Source organism: Myripristis murdjan, chromosome 17 (genome assembly GCF_902150065.1).
Source record: "Myripristis murdjan chromosome 17, fMyrMur1.1, whole genome shotgun sequence".
In the NCBI taxonomy this organism is placed as follows: domain Eukaryota; kingdom Metazoa; phylum Chordata; class Actinopteri; order Holocentriformes; family Holocentridae; genus Myripristis; species Myripristis murdjan.
This window is the reverse complement of record NC_043996.1, coordinates 31,940,137-31,959,097: the sequence shown is the minus strand read 5'-3', so window position 1 is coordinate 31,959,097 and position 18,961 is coordinate 31,940,137. Positions and strand designations below refer to the sequence as shown.

The 18,961-nt window shown below is 48.3% G+C and overlaps 1 protein-coding gene across 3 annotated transcripts in view; it reads right to left on the bottom strand.

Annotated features, from left to right (window-relative positions):
- Window positions 1-8,635: 8,635 nt before the first annotated feature.
- Window positions 8,636-18,961, bottom strand: part of proca (protein C (inactivator of coagulation factors Va and VIIIa), a) — a 14,892-nt gene continuing 4,566 nt past the window's right edge. For all 3 annotated transcript variants that reach the window (XM_030075152.1, XM_030075151.1, XM_030075150.1), the window contains exons 2-10: window positions 18,748-18,796; window positions 17,529-17,615; window positions 15,469-15,626; window positions 14,327-14,351; window positions 13,615-13,725; window positions 12,923-13,063; window positions 11,610-11,728; window positions 10,654-10,771; window positions 8,636-9,363 (exon numbers count right to left, since the gene is read on the bottom strand). In XM_030075152.1, the coding sequence (XP_029931012.1) occupies window positions 8,777-9,363; window positions 10,654-10,771; window positions 11,610-11,728; window positions 12,923-13,063; window positions 13,615-13,725; window positions 14,327-14,351; window positions 15,469-15,626; window positions 17,529-17,601 (1,332 nt within the window). In that variant the 5' untranslated portion in view covers window positions 17,602-17,615; window positions 18,748-18,796 and the 3' untranslated portion in view covers window positions 8,636-8,776. The remainder of the gene's footprint in view (window positions 9,364-10,653; window positions 10,772-11,609; window positions 11,729-12,922; window positions 13,064-13,614; window positions 13,726-14,326; window positions 14,352-15,468; window positions 15,627-17,528; window positions 17,616-18,747; window positions 18,797-18,961) is intronic.

The window sequence follows — 18,961 nt, the reverse complement described above, 5'->3', positions numbered from 1 at the left end:
AACCTTCAGCCGCCCCCGAGCCCTCCGCACCGCCTGACCTTGCCCCTGTTCACCCCGAGCGTTCAAAGCCGCACCGAGGGGTTTCTTTGCTTCTCAACTCAGCTACTCAGCAGGAGCAGAAATCTGTATTCTTAAGGCAAAACTCACATTCTACCCAGATCCTTGTGTTTTCCTATTTTTTCCAGCGAGATATGTGTCGTGAACAGCTCAGTGTGATGGGAAAAGCTGGAAGAACACTGTTTGGGTTGAAAAAGGCCAGAGTTATGCTTTACAAACAAGCCTCTTCTTTGTGTTTGGATAGATATACATGCACATACATACATGCCTTATGTGTTTCTGGCTTGATGCGCAAATGCCATTTTGAGGCTGACCTTGTGTCACTGCTGCGTTGTGTTTTTGCAGCAGCTGGAGGCTCACGGCGATGACCCGCTGAGGTTGCTGATGCCAATGTTCCCTGCAACGAAAATATGATTAGTAAGAGAGAGAAACCCAATATGTGGCTCCAAAACCGCTGACTCTTCCCTTTAAACCTCCTCATTCTGTCATGGATGTGGTTTCCACTTACCTTCATTCAAACATTTTGACCAATCCCTGTCTTTCAGATACCACATACAGGACTTGGTTGCAGGTTCTTCTTCTGATTATTATGTTTTAAATTGCAGATTAGAAGCCTATATTGCATTCTCCTTGGAAAAAAGAATCTGCCCAGTTTTTCTGAATTTAGATAATAATTCCAGAATTTGAGGAAATAGCTGAGGAAAGTTCATCTGATGGCTCTGGTGAACAGAGGGGCTGAAGCTCCATGTGTTTCAATATCTAGCCTATAACAGAATCAAATCATTTTATCTTTCTGCTGTAAGAGTGGCGCCTCTCGTCTACAGTTTGCCGTTTGCAGCTCCTTCACCACAGCCGCCTGAAAGCGCTGTTTTCTCCCTCTAACATGAGGAATTTTCCCTGGCGACGACCGGCTTGAATGCCTTTCAGACGCAGAGACAAATAAAACCGGGTAAAGAGAAATGTTTGCTCTGCATGAAATCCAGCTTTGAAAAAAATCACATCATCCCTGCTGGGATTCTGAGACACGTCAGCATTTATGGCCAATAAAAGTCAGATTTGTGAAAAGCAGACACCAGAAAACCCAGGCTGAACACTTTCTTTCTTTCTTTCTTTCTTTCTTTCTTTCTTTCTTTCTTTTTTTTGGTTGTATTTCATTGCAAACATTTTCTCAGAAATCTGACACGACTGTCTTATTATTAATTCAGAAAAACAGTGCAGATTTTTTTTTCTCAAGTGAATGCAATGCACAACACAAACCCTAAACCTAGGCCACAGCTGCTCTGTAGAAGATACTGAGGTAATAACCTGTCAGGGTTCCAAAAGTGAAATAAGTGAAATAAGTTTCCAGGCCATGTGATGGAATGGAAGTGCTCAAATCTCAGGATGATGATGATGAAGAGTAATTATGATCATATCATACCCCTACAGATGCAAACAACAATAACTTAAACACCAGCAAACATCAACCGTAGGCACTATTAATACACCGCACACGGGTGGACCAGCAGTACTTGTGCCAGAATAAACTCGGAGGTCATTTTCTTGCCTGAATGCTGCTCTTTGTAAGGCTTTGCAGGCTAGTGCTGTCAGCATTTATCAAATTAACAGCAGCCAGAAATGTTCACATGCAGTCGCCCAGTTAGCATCTAGAGAAAGTCGTAGTTTTTTACAGAAGACAGTATACAGGAGCCTGAGGAGACGTGGCCTTGGCCTGCGTGCTGGTCCCAGGTCAGTTTCCTCTTTAGGTTAGGCCAAACCTGCAGCAGAGCGCCTTTTATATCTCATCGTTTGGATATGAAGAGTTTTGCTCCAAAATGAAATATCCAAGTCACTCCTAAAAAATTATGAATAATGCAAAATTTAAGCCAAAAAAAGAACCATTATTGTGTTTTTGACAGAGAGGGTTTCTGAGCAGGCCCTCTGTATTTTATACAGACTGTAGTACGGAGTCACGACTTTCAGGTCATCACAATTTTTAAAAAATGGATTTGTATAATTTTGGAAATGAACTCTTCATACATTGTTAAGCGATATATGTGCAATACTGTATATGCACAAAGCCTCATAGATGTTTTAAATTTTCCTCAGTGTAATATATGAACAGGTAAAGTCCTGTGCTCAGGTAAATTATTGCTAGATGCTATGAGCAGATGAAGCATCACAGACACTGTAAGAAAAGTGACGTGATGCAGCCCTCCTATAATCTTAATCTGGGTTTTGCAGCTGTGTTGCAGATTTCAACAGCTGGAACCGCGATGGAGACAGTTAGATCTCTATAAATATCATCAGTATACATTTAGAAACAGCCTGTTGTTGTTGTTGTTGTGTGTGTGTGTGTGTGTGTGTGTGTGTGGGGGTTCTCAGTGAAAGTGAACAGTGTGATGAGGTAGATTAGCTCCTGTCACTCAGTAAACGGTCTCATCTTCAGCCGAGTCTCTGCTCCAAAACATGAAGAGAGTTAGCCCGGCTAACTAACTAACCAGCAGGCTAATCATGCTACTAATAACATGCTAACGCTAGCTGCTACTAGCTATGTTAGCTTAGTTAACGTGCTACTGTTAGCTTCTTGTAGCCATTCTACATTAACTAGCATGCAGATCAGATGTGTTGTTGCCATGGCGACTGCAGTTGGAAAGTCACACTGCGCTGACTGAAAAGAGGCGGACAGAGTACCACCAGTCTCTACTGCAGTACAAGTAGAAGTGGGTAGAGTAGCCAAAAATTGTACTCAAGTAAAAGTACTGTTACTTCAGAATAATATGACTCAAGTAGAAGTAAAAAGTAGTCATCCAAATAATTACTTGAGTAAAAAAAAACTACTCAAGTACTGAGTAACTGTTGAGTAACGTCTTTATTTTTTAACACAAGCATTCAATCAGACAGACAACAATACAAAATAATCATCTTCAGGCAAATTAAAGTTCATCCAATCAATAAAATTAATTAAATAAAAAAAAATAGCTTAAATTAAAGTAATCTTCAAGTAAAATAAATAATAAAAATAATAAATAAAATTAAAATAAATAAATAAAATGTCCAGGTTCTGGAGCATCTCTGTTCTGGAGGCTCTAAACCACTCCAGTGTCTGATGTGTTATATTTTCTCTGATTGTTGATTCGCTGAAAACATTACCGTCATGACGTCAGTGACGTCCGTCTGCTGCTCGGGTGCTGCTGCTTCAGCTGGTCAGAGCAGCAGAGCAGAGAGGCATGCACGGTGGCCAGATATGAAATTAGAGCGGTTATCCGATAATTATCTTTATGCGCGGCACACCTGTCAGATCCGGCAGACCTGGTGCCGACCGGCACCGGCCGCAGCACCGCACGGTGTGGGCGGCCACCCGGTCAGGTCAGCACCGCACGGTGTGGGCGGCCACCCGGTCAGGTCAGCACCGCACGGTGTGGGCGGCCACCCGGTCAGGTCAGCACCGCACGGTGTGGGCGGCCACCCGGTCAGGTCAGCACCGCACGGTGTGGGCGGCCACCCGGTCAGGTCAGCACCGCACGGTGTGGGCGGCCACCCGGTCAGGTCAGCACCGCACGGTGTGGGCGGCCACCCGGTCAGGTCAGCACCGCACGGTGTGGGCGGCCACCCGGTCAGGTCAGCACCGCACGGTGTGGGCGGCCACCCGGTCAGGTCAGCACCGCACGGTGTGGGCGGCCACCCGGTCAGGTCAGCACCGCACGGTGTGGGCGGCCACCCGGTCAGGTCAGCACCGCACGGTGTGGGCGGCCACCCGGTCAGGTCAGCACCGCACGGTGTGGGCGGCCACCCGGTCAGGTCAGCACCGCACGGTGTGGGCGGCCACCCGGTCAGGTCAGCACCGCACGGTGTGGGCGGCCACCCGGTCAGGTCAGCACCGCACGGTGTGGGCGGCCACCCGGTCAGGTCAGCACCGCACGGTTGTGGGCGGCCACCGGTCAGGTCAGCACCGCACGGTGTGGGCGGCCACCCGGTCAGGTCAGCACCGCACGGTGTGGGCGGCCACCCGGTCAGGTCAGCAACCGCACGGTGTGGGCTGCCACCCGTTCAGGTCAGCACCGCACGGTGTGGGCGGCCACCCGGTCAGGTCAGCACCGCACGGTGTGGGGCGGCCACCCGGTCAGGTCAGCACCGCACGGTGTGGGCGGCCACCCGGTCAGGTCAGCACCGCACGGTGTGGGCGGCCACCCGGTCAGGTCAGCACCGCACGGTGTGGGCGGCCACCCGGGCAGGTCAGCACCGCACGGTGTGGGCGGGCCACCCGGTCAGGTCAGCACCGCACGGTGTGGGCGGCCACCCGGTCAGGTCAGCACCGCACGGTTGTGGGCGGCCACCCGGTCAGGTCAAGCACCGCACGGTGTGGGCGGCCACCCGGTCAGGTCAGCACCGCACGGTGTGGGCGGCCACCCGGTCAGGTCAGCACCGCACGGTTGTGGGCGGCCACCCGGTCAGGTCAGCACCGCACGGTTGTGGGCGGCCACCCGGTCAGGTCAGCACCGCACGGGTGTGGGCGGCCACCCGGTCAGGTCAGCACCGCACGGTTTGTGGGCGGCCACCCGGTCAGGTCAGCACCGCACGGTGTGGGCGGCCACCCGGTCAGGTCAGCACCGCACGGTGTGGGCGGCCACCCGGTCAGGTCAGCACCGCACGGTGTGGGCGGCCACCCGGTCAGGTCAGCACCGCACGGTGTGGGCGGCCACCCGGTCAGGTCAGCACCGCACGGTGGGGGCGGCCACCCGGGCAGGTCAGCACCGCACCGGTCTGGGCGGCCACCCGGTCAGGTCAGCACCGCACGGTGTGGGCGGCCACCCGGTCAGGTCAGCACCGCACGGTGTGGGCGGCCACCCGGTCAGGTCAGCACCGCACGGTGTGGGCGGCCACCCGGTCAGGTCAGCACCGCACGGTGTGGGCGGCCACCCGGTCAGGTCAGCACCGCACGGTGTGGGCGGCCACCCGGTCAGGTCAGCACCGCACGGTGTGGGCGGCCACCCGGTCAGGTCAGCACCGCACGGTGTGGGCGGCCACCCGGTCAGGTCAGCACCGCACGGTGTGGGCGGCCACCCGGTCAGGTCAGCACCGCACGGTGTGGGCGGCCACCCGGTCAGGTCAGCACCGCACGGTGTGGGCGGCCACCCGGTCAGGTCAGCACCGCACGGTGTGGGCGGCCACCCGGTCAGGTCAGCACCGCACGGTGTGGGCGGCCACCCGGTCAGGTCAGCACCGCACGGTGTGGGCGGCCACCCGGTCAGGTCAGCACCGCACGGTGTGGGCGGCCACCCGGTCAGGTCAGCACCGCACGGTGTGGGCGGCCACCCGGTCAGGTCAGCACCGCACGGTGTGGGCGGCCACCCGGTCAGGTCAGCACCGCACGGTGTGGGCGGCCACCCGGTCAGGTCAGCACCGCACGGTGTGGGCGGCCACCCGGTCAGGTCAGCACCGCACGGTGTGGGCGGCCACCCGGTCAGGTCAGCACCGCACGGTGTGGGCGGCCACCCGGTCAGGTCAGCACCGCACGGTGTGGGCGGCCACCCGGTCAGGTCAGCACCGCACGGTGTGGGCGGCCACCCGGTCAGGTCAGCACCGCACGGTGTGGGCGGCCACCCGGTCAGGTCAGCACCGCACGGTGTGGGCGGCCACCCGGTCAGGTCAGCACCGCACGGTGTGGGCGGCCACCCGGTCAGGTCAGCACCGCACGGTGTGGGCGGCCACCCGGTCAGGTCAGCACCGCACGGTGTGGGCGGCCACCCGGTCAGGTCAGCACCGCACGGTGTGGGCGGCCACCCGGTCAGGTCAGCACCGCACGGTGTGGGCGGCCACCCGGTCAGGTCAGCACCGCACGGTGTGGGCGGCCACCCGGTCAGGTCAGCACCGCACGGTGTGGGCGGCCACCCGGTCAGGTCAGCACCGCACGGTGTGGGCGGCCACCCGGTCAGGTCAGCACCGCACGGTGTGGGCGGCCACCCGGTCAGGTCAGCACCGCACGGTGTGGGCGGCCACCCGGTCAGGTCAGCACCGCACGGTGTGGGCGGCCACCCGGTCAGGTCTGCCGGATCTGACAGGTGCCGCTCCGGCTGTCAGTTGGACGCTTTCTGAAGGAGGAATTTACCTCCGAAACTGTCAAGGTAAATAAACATCCCTATGTCTGATTAAAAGGAACAAAAACGTCTTTTAGTTAAAAGGAAGACATGACCCGCTGACCGCTGATTCTGCCATTTTCATTTGATTTGCTCCGACTGACTGAAAAAAACGTAAACTCCCGTCCCACTCCCGCTGCTGATATTGAGTTTGGTCACGTGACGAGGGTGTACGGCTACGGCTACGTTTGATTGGTGAAACACAGTCACATGGTTTAACCTGGCAGACGTCTCTCTCTCTCTCTCTCTCTCTCTCTCTCTCTCTCTCTCTCTCTCTCTCTCTCTCTCTAACAAAATAAAACATTAAAATGATCCGTACGTGGGGGGAATAAAAGAAAAGTAACGAGCTCAGTGTAGCTTAATGTAGCGGAGTAAGAGTAAAGTTTTTTCTTCACAACTCTACTCAAGTAAAAGTAAAAGTATAGTGATTTAAAACTACTCCTAGAAGTACTTTTTTTTTTTTCAAAACTTACTCAAGTAAATGTAACAGAGTAAATGTAACTCGTTACTACCCACCTCTGAGTACAAGTAGAAGTACTGTTCCTCTGCTGGTATGTGACTGCAGTAGAAGTAGAAGTACTGCTCCTCTGCTGGTATGTGACTGCAGTAGAAGTAGAAGTAGTGCAGTAAAAATGTCCTGCAGTAAAAGTCCAAAGTGTCTCATGTCAAATGTCCTGGCAGTAAAAGTGACTGAGCTCCTTTTTCCAAACAGTAACTGTGTTAGCTGGGATCTTTTCCATGCAGTTAGAAAAGGAGGAGAGAACACGCTGCACACTGCATGCTGTTAAAGGGGCATTACGCTAAAACTGAAGTGAGGACCCTGTAGACTCAACTGACACGTGTGGTCATCATGCAGCTTTTATTGTGAAATTTGGAAATGACAGAAACTAGAAGCAACAAAGTAGAAGCGGGTTCCTCTTGTCATCTTTGCTGACTGAGCTTTTATTGTGAAAGGTTTGATCCATACTGTAAAGACCCAACCTCATAGTTCGTTTAGTCTTCTGCTGTCTTTGTGGTGCCGCTGCAGGCAGGCTGGCGTATACTCAGCATCAAAATATCTGCTGCTGTATGGAGAATAAACTGGTTATTTGCATATTACATAGATTACATGCTAGGAACACTAACGCTCTCAAATATTTTATCAGTGTTTCTTCTCAGGTGTCACTTCGGCCCTGTGTGGTGCCATGATCTATCACCTAATATAACATAACATTATTTAATCCAGACACAGACTGGGATTATGATTTTAGAGCCTGTGATGATTTTAGACAGGTCAGTTCTTAGTTTAGCAAACTGTAAACTGGTCAGGATTAATACATGTGCACTGCTGACAGACCTAAATGGAGATTGGTGGCATTGCTAGCGCTGTATCTGCTATGTTTTTTTTTTTTGTTTGTTTGTTTTTTTTGTTGTTGTTTTTTTTTTTTTTTTTACTATGAGTTAACAGTTTGTTAAGTCTGGGGTTTCACTGTGATAATACGTCTTGAATATGACACTCAATCCCTTTAAAACAGCCCAGTCAGTATTACTGTTTAAGCTCGTGCACAAAACATTAAATGTGTTTGTTAATTTAATGTCTTGAAAAATGAAATAAAGTATTGTGTCTATTAGTAAGTGATCAGCTGTGAGTAACCTGTGTGTGTGTGTGTGTGTGTGTGTGTGTGTGTGTGTGTGTGTGTGTTTTATGGATTGGCTGCAAAAAGGCCAACACCTGTTCACATTAGTGTCATCCCATGTATTTCAAAAAGATTTCAAAGGGACCAATGCATAGCAGTGTGTGATATCAGTATTTTTAGCTTACATGTCCACGACTCATCACTGTAAAAAAAACAAACAAAAAACAAAACAAAACAAAACAAAACAAACAAACTTAAAAATCAGAATGAAATAAGGTTTCTTCCTGTCTGCTCTGATGGATTACCTCACTCTGTGGAGGTCGTTTTTCATACTGAACCAGAATGAAAGGCAGCAAATTATTATATCAGTTTGGCTGCATTGATCCGCTAAAAGAAATAAATGGAATCAATCGAACTTCGGCATGAATCAGTGGATATAAACTTTTGGCTAAAAATGCTGAAATGGAAATGCAGTTTATAAACTTGATGCTTTCAAAATACAAAACAATGCTCTTAAAAATGCAGCATGTAAAACTGCATTGATGTGATGACACTTAAAGGAGCATTATCCATGTGATCATGCATGTTTTAGTGCAACATCTACAAAATGTCTATGGAAGCAGAAGCAGAACGTTATAAGGCGGCACATTTGATTCTGTGCTGTCAAATCTCTAGATTTGGTAAATGGTGTGTTGACAGAAAATGTGGAGAAGTTTAAAGTAAATGGACCAAACATTAAAAATCACTGGGATGCTCCTTTAAGAATGAATTGCTTAACCAATAACGAAACTCACTTGTGGTGGAAAAGAAGAAAAAACTAATGTGGCTTGAGGGAGAATCAGTTTATTGGACAAAACGTGTTACATCTGTAGGCCTATTGCTGTATTGAGGGTCTTTCTTACTTTTTCTTTCTTTCTCTTAATCCCACATACCTGTGCATGTGGGATTAAGAGACCAAAGTGGGAACACTGCAGGTCTGAGATCAGTTTAGACACCATGGGGCTCCAGGGGGCCGTGATGTTTGTCCCACTCCTCACGCACACTGTCGATCCACTGGTTGTAGTTGGACACCTTGGTGTAGATGCCGAGCTTGTCTTCCACGGCGCAGCCCTCGCCCCAGGACACCAGGCCGATCAGGAACCACGTCCCGCGGTACAGCGTGACCATCGGCCCGCCGCTGTCCCCCTCGCAGGCGTCCATCCTCTGGCCCAGGACCCCGGCACACAGGACGTTCTCGGTGATGTTGTGGCTCATCTGACGGGCGCAGGCGGTGCGGTTGACCAGCGGCACCTTGATGACGTTCAGCGCTGAGCTGAAGTGGTCGCTGTCCATGTCGTCTTTGCCCCAGCCGGTCACCACGGTGATGGTGCCGTTCAGGTGCAGCACCCGCTCGGCCATCTGGCGGCCCGGCAGGCAAACCGGCACGATGTACTCGGAGAAGGGGGCGGGGGAGGCCAGGCGCAGCAGGGCGATGTCGTTGTCCACCGTGTGGCTGTTGTAGTCCGGGTGCTGGAAGGTCTGGGCGACCGGCAGGGTCACCTCGGTGCCCTCCGCTTTGAACCGCTCATAGTCACCTGAGGATGAGACCCGTCTCAGACAGAGGCAACATCCACATTTCAAACATCCAGTTCCAAGTATGAAGGGCCAAAAAACATAAACATGCATGGAGAGTCTCAATCCAAACTGACAGGTTCAGTTTGGATTGAAACTTTACTGGAACCAAATTAAAAATCATGACTGAATATTATTGAGGTTATTAGGCTTGAACACTGGGCAGCTTTAAGAGGCTGTAACAGTCTGTTTTTTTGTTTATTTGTTTTTTAAATATTACACAACCTGAAGGAGAAAGAAATAAGACTATTACTATTAATATTACTTTTCCATCGCACAAAATGATCCTAATGTATCTGCAGGCCTTGTTAGAGCACACAAGGGAAAAATAAGGCCCGGGGCCCGGATGCAGCCCACAAGACAATTTAATCTGACCTTTGGACTTAGATTGTGATCTGCCACCCCCTGCCAAATCTATGTTTGTACATGAAAACACACTATTTTGTTTATTTGACAAAGGTGCTGTGCAGCAACAGTCCTGTAGGTGGCAGTGTCAGATATGACTTTGGTTGATTTGACAAGTTAGTCTCCTCCTGTACACACTGAGTCTGTAAAGTCTGCAAAGAAAACATTTTTTTTACGCTGGCTTACAGAAACACCAAGACATGCCAACCTGTTTCAGACGGACTGTTAAAAAAAGACAAAGAAACAAAAGAACGTGGTGCAAGCTGCAGCTGAACAACACCGTAAAAGCATAAAAACAAGAATATAATCTTTGCTACACGCACTGCATGCTTAGTTTTCACAGCATTTTGCCTATTTTGTTGAGATAGAGCTATGCAACACTTTTCAATGGTGATGAACTCTGAATATATGCAATAACGATAATTAATCAACTGATTAAAAAAGGAATTTGAAAAGGAAACTATTGTATTATGGCTGAATGTGTTTAGAAACAAAATGCATTGCTATAGAAAATTGTCTTACAAAAAACTTTAAACTTGGGATGCTTCACCTGGACTACAACTCTCTTACGGGCCATCAAACCACAAGGCCCTTCCCCTGCCCCTCTGGTGCTGCAGTTCCTGCTGGCTGCCACTAGATGTCAGTAGATATTTAATATTCCTCAGTAACCCCAGTTGATCAGGCATTTGCTTTACCACAATGAGCATAGAGTTTGTGTATGCAGTATTTTGGTATGAAATCCTTCTTAGATACAGCAGAACTGAACATTTTCAGATAGTACACTGTACTGTAGGTAATTCATCAGTCGTCCTGTCGCTCGGGGTCACAGTGAGAGTGAAGCGCCTCACCCAGTCGAACTTTGAATCTCAGGCTGTTGTGCAGGCAGTGAGCGGCGGTGAGCACCCAGTTCTCATCGATCAGGACGCCTCCGCAGTGAAACTTGCCTCTGGCGTTCAGCAGGAGCGCCTGCACGCAAAAACACAAACGTTCATGATCTGTTTGTCATGGAGCTGCTCTGAAACATGGAGGGAGAGGAGGGTCTCACACACTGAGCGACTGCTGCTGATGTGGAAAGATTACAGATCAGGGATGCAGGGGGAGGCATTAACACACTCTCTTTATTCACCTTTCAAACTGATATTAATCTGAGTTATGGATAATCCCTCATGGTCAGCAGTGTCACACAGATGGGAGTTATATGAGAGCTGGGATTTTAAGGAGGAAAAAAAAAAGCATAGACTGTTTTTTTAAGTGTAACTGGGTTCACTATAGACTGTAATCTCTAACATAATTCATGGGATTACCCACTCTCACTATATTCTGATCACTTTCTGTTCCCCTCAAATAACTTCACCGTGTCTGAGACATGAAGATAACATCCCGATTAGAAGAAAGTTAAGAAAAGGGTTTAAATAAATAAATAAAAATGGAAAAGTTAAGGAAGTTTTCATACAAATTCATGGGACTTTTCCCCTGAGCATGTAATTTTATTTTCAGTTATATCTGGTCTCATTACATTAAAACGTCTTTCAGAATAAAACAGCTTCTAGTCCTCGTTTTGTTGCTCTGAGGGTTTTGCTCACTCTGTTTCTCTAAGTTACAGTTGACTCTTTAATCTTTGTGCGCCCCCTGCTGGCTGGAGTGTAAATAAATGAGCAAAACAAAGCTATTTTAAGTAAACACAAATACTGAAGTACACACTGGAGAATATAAGAAGTCAAATATAATAACTCCCAGATATTTTGAAGAAAAACAAAAGAAGAAAAGCCGTGTGTGTCTGGGTCTTGTTTGATGTTCCTTTTACCTGCCAAGGACTCTCGCCCTTCTTGCCCACCTCGCCTCCCATGATCCACGGCAGCAGGCCTTCTATCGGCTGGCTGTACGACGTCTTCGCCACCAGCAGCTGGCCGCATGACGAGCGACCTGAGGGAGGGAGAGAGAGAGAGAGAGAGAGAACAAGAGAGAGAGAGCGACAGAGAGAAAGAGAGTCGGGTCCTGTATTAACCGTGGATGCTCCCACTAAAGGCCAATTTATCGTTCTGCATCAAAATGGATGGCAGTAATTCTTAAAGGAATATTCCAACGTTTTGGGCAAATTCCCTCTTTTATGACTCAGACAAGATGTTGGATGCCATTTTCACCATTTACACGTCTTGGAATTTAAGAAAAACAAACAAGATTTGTTTCAGCAGAAGTTAGTTAGAGGTAGATCTTCCTCTACCTTGAGCGTTGTGAGGAGCACTGCGATGGACGGAAGGAGAAATGTGTTCAGAGGTTACAGCGCCACCATCTCACCTCTCCTCGGACCAACCTCATTTTTTAAAGAGCTGCTGTTAGGTTTATTTTTCACTGTGACAGAGCCAGGCTAACGACTCCCATAGACTTCAAGTCTTTATGCTAAGCTAACAGGAAATGCTACCTGTAGGAACTGAACCACTCGTCGTCCAGAGGTGGAGATGGTGTCCAACATCTGGTCTCAGTCTGGGGAAGACGGGAAAAGGGAATTTTTCCCAAAATGTTGGAATATTCCTTTAAATGCCTGGGACTTAAAGGATAATCATGATATCTTTGCAGTCTTTGCACTAAAGTGCCTATTTGATTCAATTTGGATTGTCTAATGAATTCAAAGGGGTGAGATTAAAATGTTATGTTAAAATAATCCCTCGTAGGTATTTTCTGTGGTAGTGACTGAATTAACCCTTTGAGACAGTTCATTGGATATCTTTGGGAAACATCTAGATAAAAACTACAGGAATAAGCAAAAAATAAATAAATTCAAAAAATTTAAGAAGAAACAAGAAGAAGAAGTGGAAGAAAATTAGCAAATAAACAGAATAAATAGATAAATAAAAATAATAAAAAAAAGAAAGTTGCCAGAAATTAATTAAAATTATTAAAATGTAATATTTAAGGGCCAGATCAGTGTTGCTGGATCAGTTTTCTTTCATAGACATTTTCAGTATTCCTTATTTTGCTGGGGACCCCCTGGAAGACCCACAAGGCCCCCTGGGGTCCCCGAACCCCACTTTGAAAACGGCTGAGTCATAGCTCAGCCTCAAGGCCTCGTTCAGACGACACAGCGCCGCCGCCCCTCGGAGCGGAGCGGGAGCCTCTCACCGAGCGGGACGCAGCTTCGGGAGTCGTCCTGCAGTTTGTATCCGGCCACGCAGCTGCAGGTGCGCCGCAGCCCGTCCTCGCTCTCCGTGCAGTCGTGGTTGCAGTCGCCGTTAGCGACGGAGCAGTTGGAGGCGGTGCTGACTGGAGACAGACACTGAACAGTTACCCACGTCTGCGAGCGATGGATGAGCCAAGGTGAGCTGAGATACTGCCTCCAAAAGGAACTACTTTACTTTAGTCACTCTTTATTAGAAGTAACTGGTTACTTTGAAGTGTCCCACATTAAAGCTACGGTGGCCCTGAGCGGCCAACAAGCAACGAGCAGCTGAAGGAAACACATGCAAACTGACAAAACACAAGAAAATACAGCAGACAGTTTGACAACACATGTTCAGATCGAGGTGCTGCACAGACCCACTTCCTGTTCCACCAGGCACAACAACAACAACAACAACAACAACAACAACAACAACAACAACAACACAACAACAACAACACAACAACAACAACACAACAACACAGCAGCTGCTCACTGACAAATGTAGTGATTAGTAAATTTTAAAAAACGAACAAGTTACACATTGCTGAAAAAAATCTGATCACTGCAGCTCGTTACTTAGAGACTTGTTACCCCAACATACATTTACATTACCCTTAAACACACACACACACACACACACACACACACTCACCCTGGTCGCAGTATTTCCCTTCATATCCGGGGTGGCAGTGGCAGGCGTAGGCCTGGTACATATCCACACAGGCTCCATGGACACAGCTGTTGGAGCTACACTGGTTCCCATCTGAAATACATACCGGACAACATGAACACACACACACACACACACATACACGCACAAAGCTGACATGCTGCTTTACATATGCATGTTCAAATCCTGCTCATCTGAATTGCAGCTTCACACCACTGAACTTTGACCTCTGACCTGAAGCAGAGGGAAGGAGCAACAGAAAACAGTAGTGTCCTGCAGGGAGCAATAAATGATATATGCACACTATGCTGGAAATAGAGCTGAGTGATATACTGATATTATAATGTACATGACATTAATATTATACTGATATGATATGGGGTTAGATCTGGTCTGGGATGGAAGACGTGGTTTGATGGTGATATGTATGACATGTGGATTACTGTTCCTCTACCTGCCTGCTCATCATACCCACCTGTCTGCTGACTGCTCAGCACTCATCTACAGTGTAAATATCTTCTGAAGGCACCAACAGTCATTCTTACAACAGCAACACCGAACGGACAGTGATGCTTAATTTTGTTGTTATCTCCCAGCCCCAGGTGGAGGGGGCGGAGTTTAGCTCTGACTGTGGTTCATAAAGTCGAGCAGACACGAGTCAGATTCATGTTTCAGACGCAGAGGTGTGTCTCACCTGTGTACACCGTCCAGAACTCCAGCTGTAAGGTCAAAATGAAAGACAGTTTGACATGGTTCATCAGATCTGATCACACATAAAAATAAACCTTACAGGAAACCCACATGGCCCACTGTGTAACTCAGACGCTTCCGAGCTGCTGGAAGGTTTATTTTTTCACTTTGACAGAGCCAGGCTAATAACTCCCATAGACTTCAAGTCTTTATGCTAAGCTAACAGGAAATGCTACCCATAGGAACTGAACCACTGGACATCCAGAGGTGGACATGGTGTCCAACATCTGGTCACAGTCTGGGGAAGTCGGAGAAAAGGGGATTTTGCCCAAAACATAGGAGTATTCCTTTACTCATCACTTTTGCCCCTTTTCCACCAACAAGAACCTGGTGCTAGTTCGGTGCTGGTGCTAGAGCCGGTGCTTAACTGGTTCCAACAAAGAACCGGTTTGCTTTTCCATCGGCCAAGAGCCAACCGGAGCCAAGTCAGAGCCACGTCATGACGTCAGCGTGAAACGTGATCACGTGGGTGTGCGAGGCGCTCGCTCGGAATCACAACAACCAACATGGACGACAAATGCATGACCCACCGTAGCGATGCAAATACTGCTCGTGTCTTTACAAGCCTACATTGCGATCCAGAGGCGAAAAACGCAGTTATTGCTGCCTACCCGTCATATTTGTGGTCGGAACGAATGACGACTACGTTTAGCTATACGTTTATAGCGTTCACTGTTCCCGTTTGGGTCTGTAACCCCGCCCACCAATGATGTGGTGGGTCGAGTCATGGGTTCTTTCTCTGGCTCCTGTTTAGCCCCTGCTCCAAGTTGGTGCTTGCCTGGAACCAGTTTGGAACCAGTTTGGCCAGTGCTTGGGCGGTGGGAAAACAAAGAACCGGTGCTAAGTCAGGCACTGGCTCCGATCCAGCCCTGGAACCTCTTTGGTGGAAAAGGGGTATTTGTGAACTTGTTTAGCATTAAATTGAATGTAACATTGATTTACATGAAAAAGGTCCACACTGCAGCTTTAAATATAATGTTAATATCCCTCCACGTGTGGTTATGGTCCATTTTGCAGTCTCATGAAAGCCTGATCAGTGACATTAAAGCTAACTGCGAGACAGACGGGATAAAGAAACTGTCTTACTGTGGCTTCCCTGGTTTGGAAAATCTCCCGGGCCTCCTCAAAGTCGCACTTTTCCTCCCGACATTCACGCTCCAGGGATGCAGGTTTGAGCTCCTCCAGGAAGGAGTTGGCCCGCCGTGAGCGCAGCAGCATGTGGGCCTGCGGTGCGTTCGAGAACACTGGGGGAACAGAGCAACACAGCGAGGATGAGACGCCGCTGATCAGCATCTGTCCGACAGAAAGACCCACCCAGGGTTTGTGTACGCTGCAGACGGAGGCCGCCTCCGACGTGCACGCCGAGCCCGACACGTCCATCGTCTTCAGAGTCAGAATCAGGCGAAAAATGTTTTTAACACTGATAAATCATCACCAGAGATGGGATCAAGTCACCCATGTGCAAGTCTCAAGTATGTCTCAAGTCTTAACCTTCAAGTCTCAAGTAAGTCCCAAGTAATTTTTTCTTGGGCAAGTCAAGTCAAGTCACAGGTTATATCAAGTCAAGTCAAGTCAAGTCACATTATTACAATCTTACCTGCAGAATTCGGTCTTAATAAAGAGAAAATATAAGATATAAGTAACTGATTGACAGGGTTGTCATCCAACCATTACAACACCATTCCCAGCGTGCACTCGTATACCGGGTAATATTCCAGGCTAGAAATATTTATTTTATATTTTATAGTCAAACTGAAAACATGAAATAAACAACAATCAAGTCATTCAAGTCATCGTGTCGAGTCAAGTCCCAAGTCTTAAACTTCCGAGCCCAAGTCAAGTCTCAAGTTTTTTATTTTTTGTCAAGTCAAGTCACAAGTCATTAAAACAGCAACTCGAGTTGACTTGAGTCCAAGTCGCAAAGACTCAAGTCCCTATCTCTGATCAGCACCACATCACAGTCATATTTGCTGCTCAGCAGGAGGGTCGTCAATCATCCAGGTCTGACCGATGAGCTCCTTCCTGCTATGAACAGAAACCCAAAACCCAAGAAAAGTTCTGAAGGATGCACAATAACACAGGTTTTTTTTTTTTTAGGGATCCATTATTGATGCTCTTTTCCAGCCCTCTCGATTCACTAACTGGTGGTACTGCTTTGTTTCTGCATCACTGCCAAGCGGCGTTAGCGCTGAGGGCAGCTGTGGTGTAGTGATACCGAAACAAAGTAGTTCCACCAGCGAGCGAGGGAGGAGGTGTCGGGCCAAACAAGTTAAACTTCCCTCCCAGTGAAAACTGGTGGATTTCGCCTTGTGGAGTGGAGGAGCATCAGTTTTTGTTTTCTTCTCAAAGTCGTTTTTGTTTCTTTGTAATCCCTCTGCTCTAACTCCATCCACATTTTGCTCCATTTCCACCCCATTGTAAAATTCCTTGAATATTTTTTTCAGACCACAGACATCTTGGCTCTATGCAGCCCCCTTGTGGTCAGCTGAGAAGAAAAAGAGTAAATCTGTAGTATCAGATTCATAGTCCATGCCCTCGGATTATGACTCCATGCCCACAGATTTGCCCGTGGACATGGATTATCAATCTGACAGCATGGTTTCTAAACCTTGCACAAAGGTTCCCGAACCGAGAACACAGATTTCCTTTTTTGTTTCTCAAACGGACCTCAGGGGGGCGCTGTTAGAGAGCAGGTGACAGAAACAGGCCCTGATGTCTGAATCTGTTAGACCAATCAGATTTGCTAAAGGCAGAATGAACAGGATTTTCCTTAAACAACCATGTTTAGACTCGCACAAAGCCAATCCCCTCCATCATGACTCGTGAGCCAATAGCAGTGTGTGTTGGTGTGTGTGTGTGTGTGTGTTGGTGTGTGTGTCTGCAGAGACCCTGCCCTCTGCCTGGAGTTTCTGGTTTTCTACTCGACTGTTCTGGATCCTGCACTCGGTCCTTCCTGCTGTGAGATTCATTTCTTTCTTTTTTTTTCTTGCAAGGAGCCTGTTATTTACATTTTTAAGACTTTGTGCATTTCATAAAATTTCAAAAAAGTCAGACTGCAGCTCAGGTTGATGCAGCTCAGCTCAGAGCAGTGTGACCGGCCTGCAGGCGGCGGTGTGTGTGTGCAGCGAGCAGCAGGACTTCAGTACCTGACACGCTGAGCACAGACGCCGACCACAGAGCTACGAGGACGGAAACCCTGAGGAGGAGGAGCCCGGCCATGACATCAATCAAACCTGCAGCCAGTGGGACGAGACAGAGACGGAGGTGTTAGCCAATCATCTGATCTCCTCGGTGTTTACCTGCTGTTTTCCAGCAAAGCAGAAACAGAGATCCCAGTAGAAATAAAGCAGCGATGCACTTCATGATTCACATTTCAGCGACTGGAGACTGAGGGTGCGTTCAGACCTGTCTCGTTTCGAGCAGTTGTTCCAAAACAGGGAGCGTTTCCCCCCAAAGATCGGTTCATTTGGACATGTGTGAACACAGCGATCGCGCTTGGATGCGGGATAAAACAAGCGGACCGAGATCAGCTAGAAGGGCTGGTCTCGGCTCGCTTCCTTTTTGAGCCCTGGAGCGGCTCGTCTGCACTGAGAACAGAACCAACACAGCAGCCGACACAACCGACTCAGAACCACTCCTTCACAGTATCCACGGACTTTTCTCTGGTTTTCTGTGGTGATTCAGGTGGAAAATCTGTGGGATTCTGCGGAGTGATTTTTTTCCTTTCAAGGTTGTAGACAGTTATCCAGTAGCCTACTATAATCAATGTGTTAGGAGCAAAAATAACAATTTTTAACATGCAAAATCCTTTATTAAAATTGCAGAATGGGTGCGTGGGCGCTGGACGGATGGACAACCGGCCAAAATATGGACGGTTGGCGCACACACACACACACGCTTAGGTATACTGGAATGGCTGCTGCAACACTGTTGTGCTCAAATTCAGCAGATTTCAGTGGATTTTCCATCGGAGCACCGCGGGCACGGATTCTGTTCGGGCCTGCTCATAACTGTGGTTCACCCTCCAACAGACTGGGGGCAGTAATGCAACCGGCTGCCAACCGTCAACCAAAAAAAAAAAAAAGAAACAGCAGAAGAAGCAACAGAAGAAGAAGAAGAAGAAGAAGAAGAAGGTTTTTTTTTTCCCTCTGAGATTTCTGACCAATGAGAGAACAGTTGGTTGCGCATGGCATTTGTTTACAATACAGATACAGGCCGTCGCCTTGTGAACTCAATCGACCCAAAAGGAAAATGCGACAACAGTTGTATCGATTTCGCCGCTGAATCGGAACAAAGCAAACGAGCCACAGGTCTGAATGCAGCCTTAATTAATTCATAAAGGATCGTGAATCAGAAGGGACTCACCAAACAGGCCAACACAGTGTCGAGTTTAATTCTGCCTTCTGGTGGAGAGCTTGGGAGAAAAACAGAAAGACAACAACATTATGTGTGAGATCCTCCTGGACACTTTGGTGTTAAATTATGTCAGCAGGATCCGCTCCCGCAGTATTGATCATGTTCTGCTGGCAGCGCACGGCGGGAGAGGATCCTCATCTGGGACCACTGCGACCTTTGACCT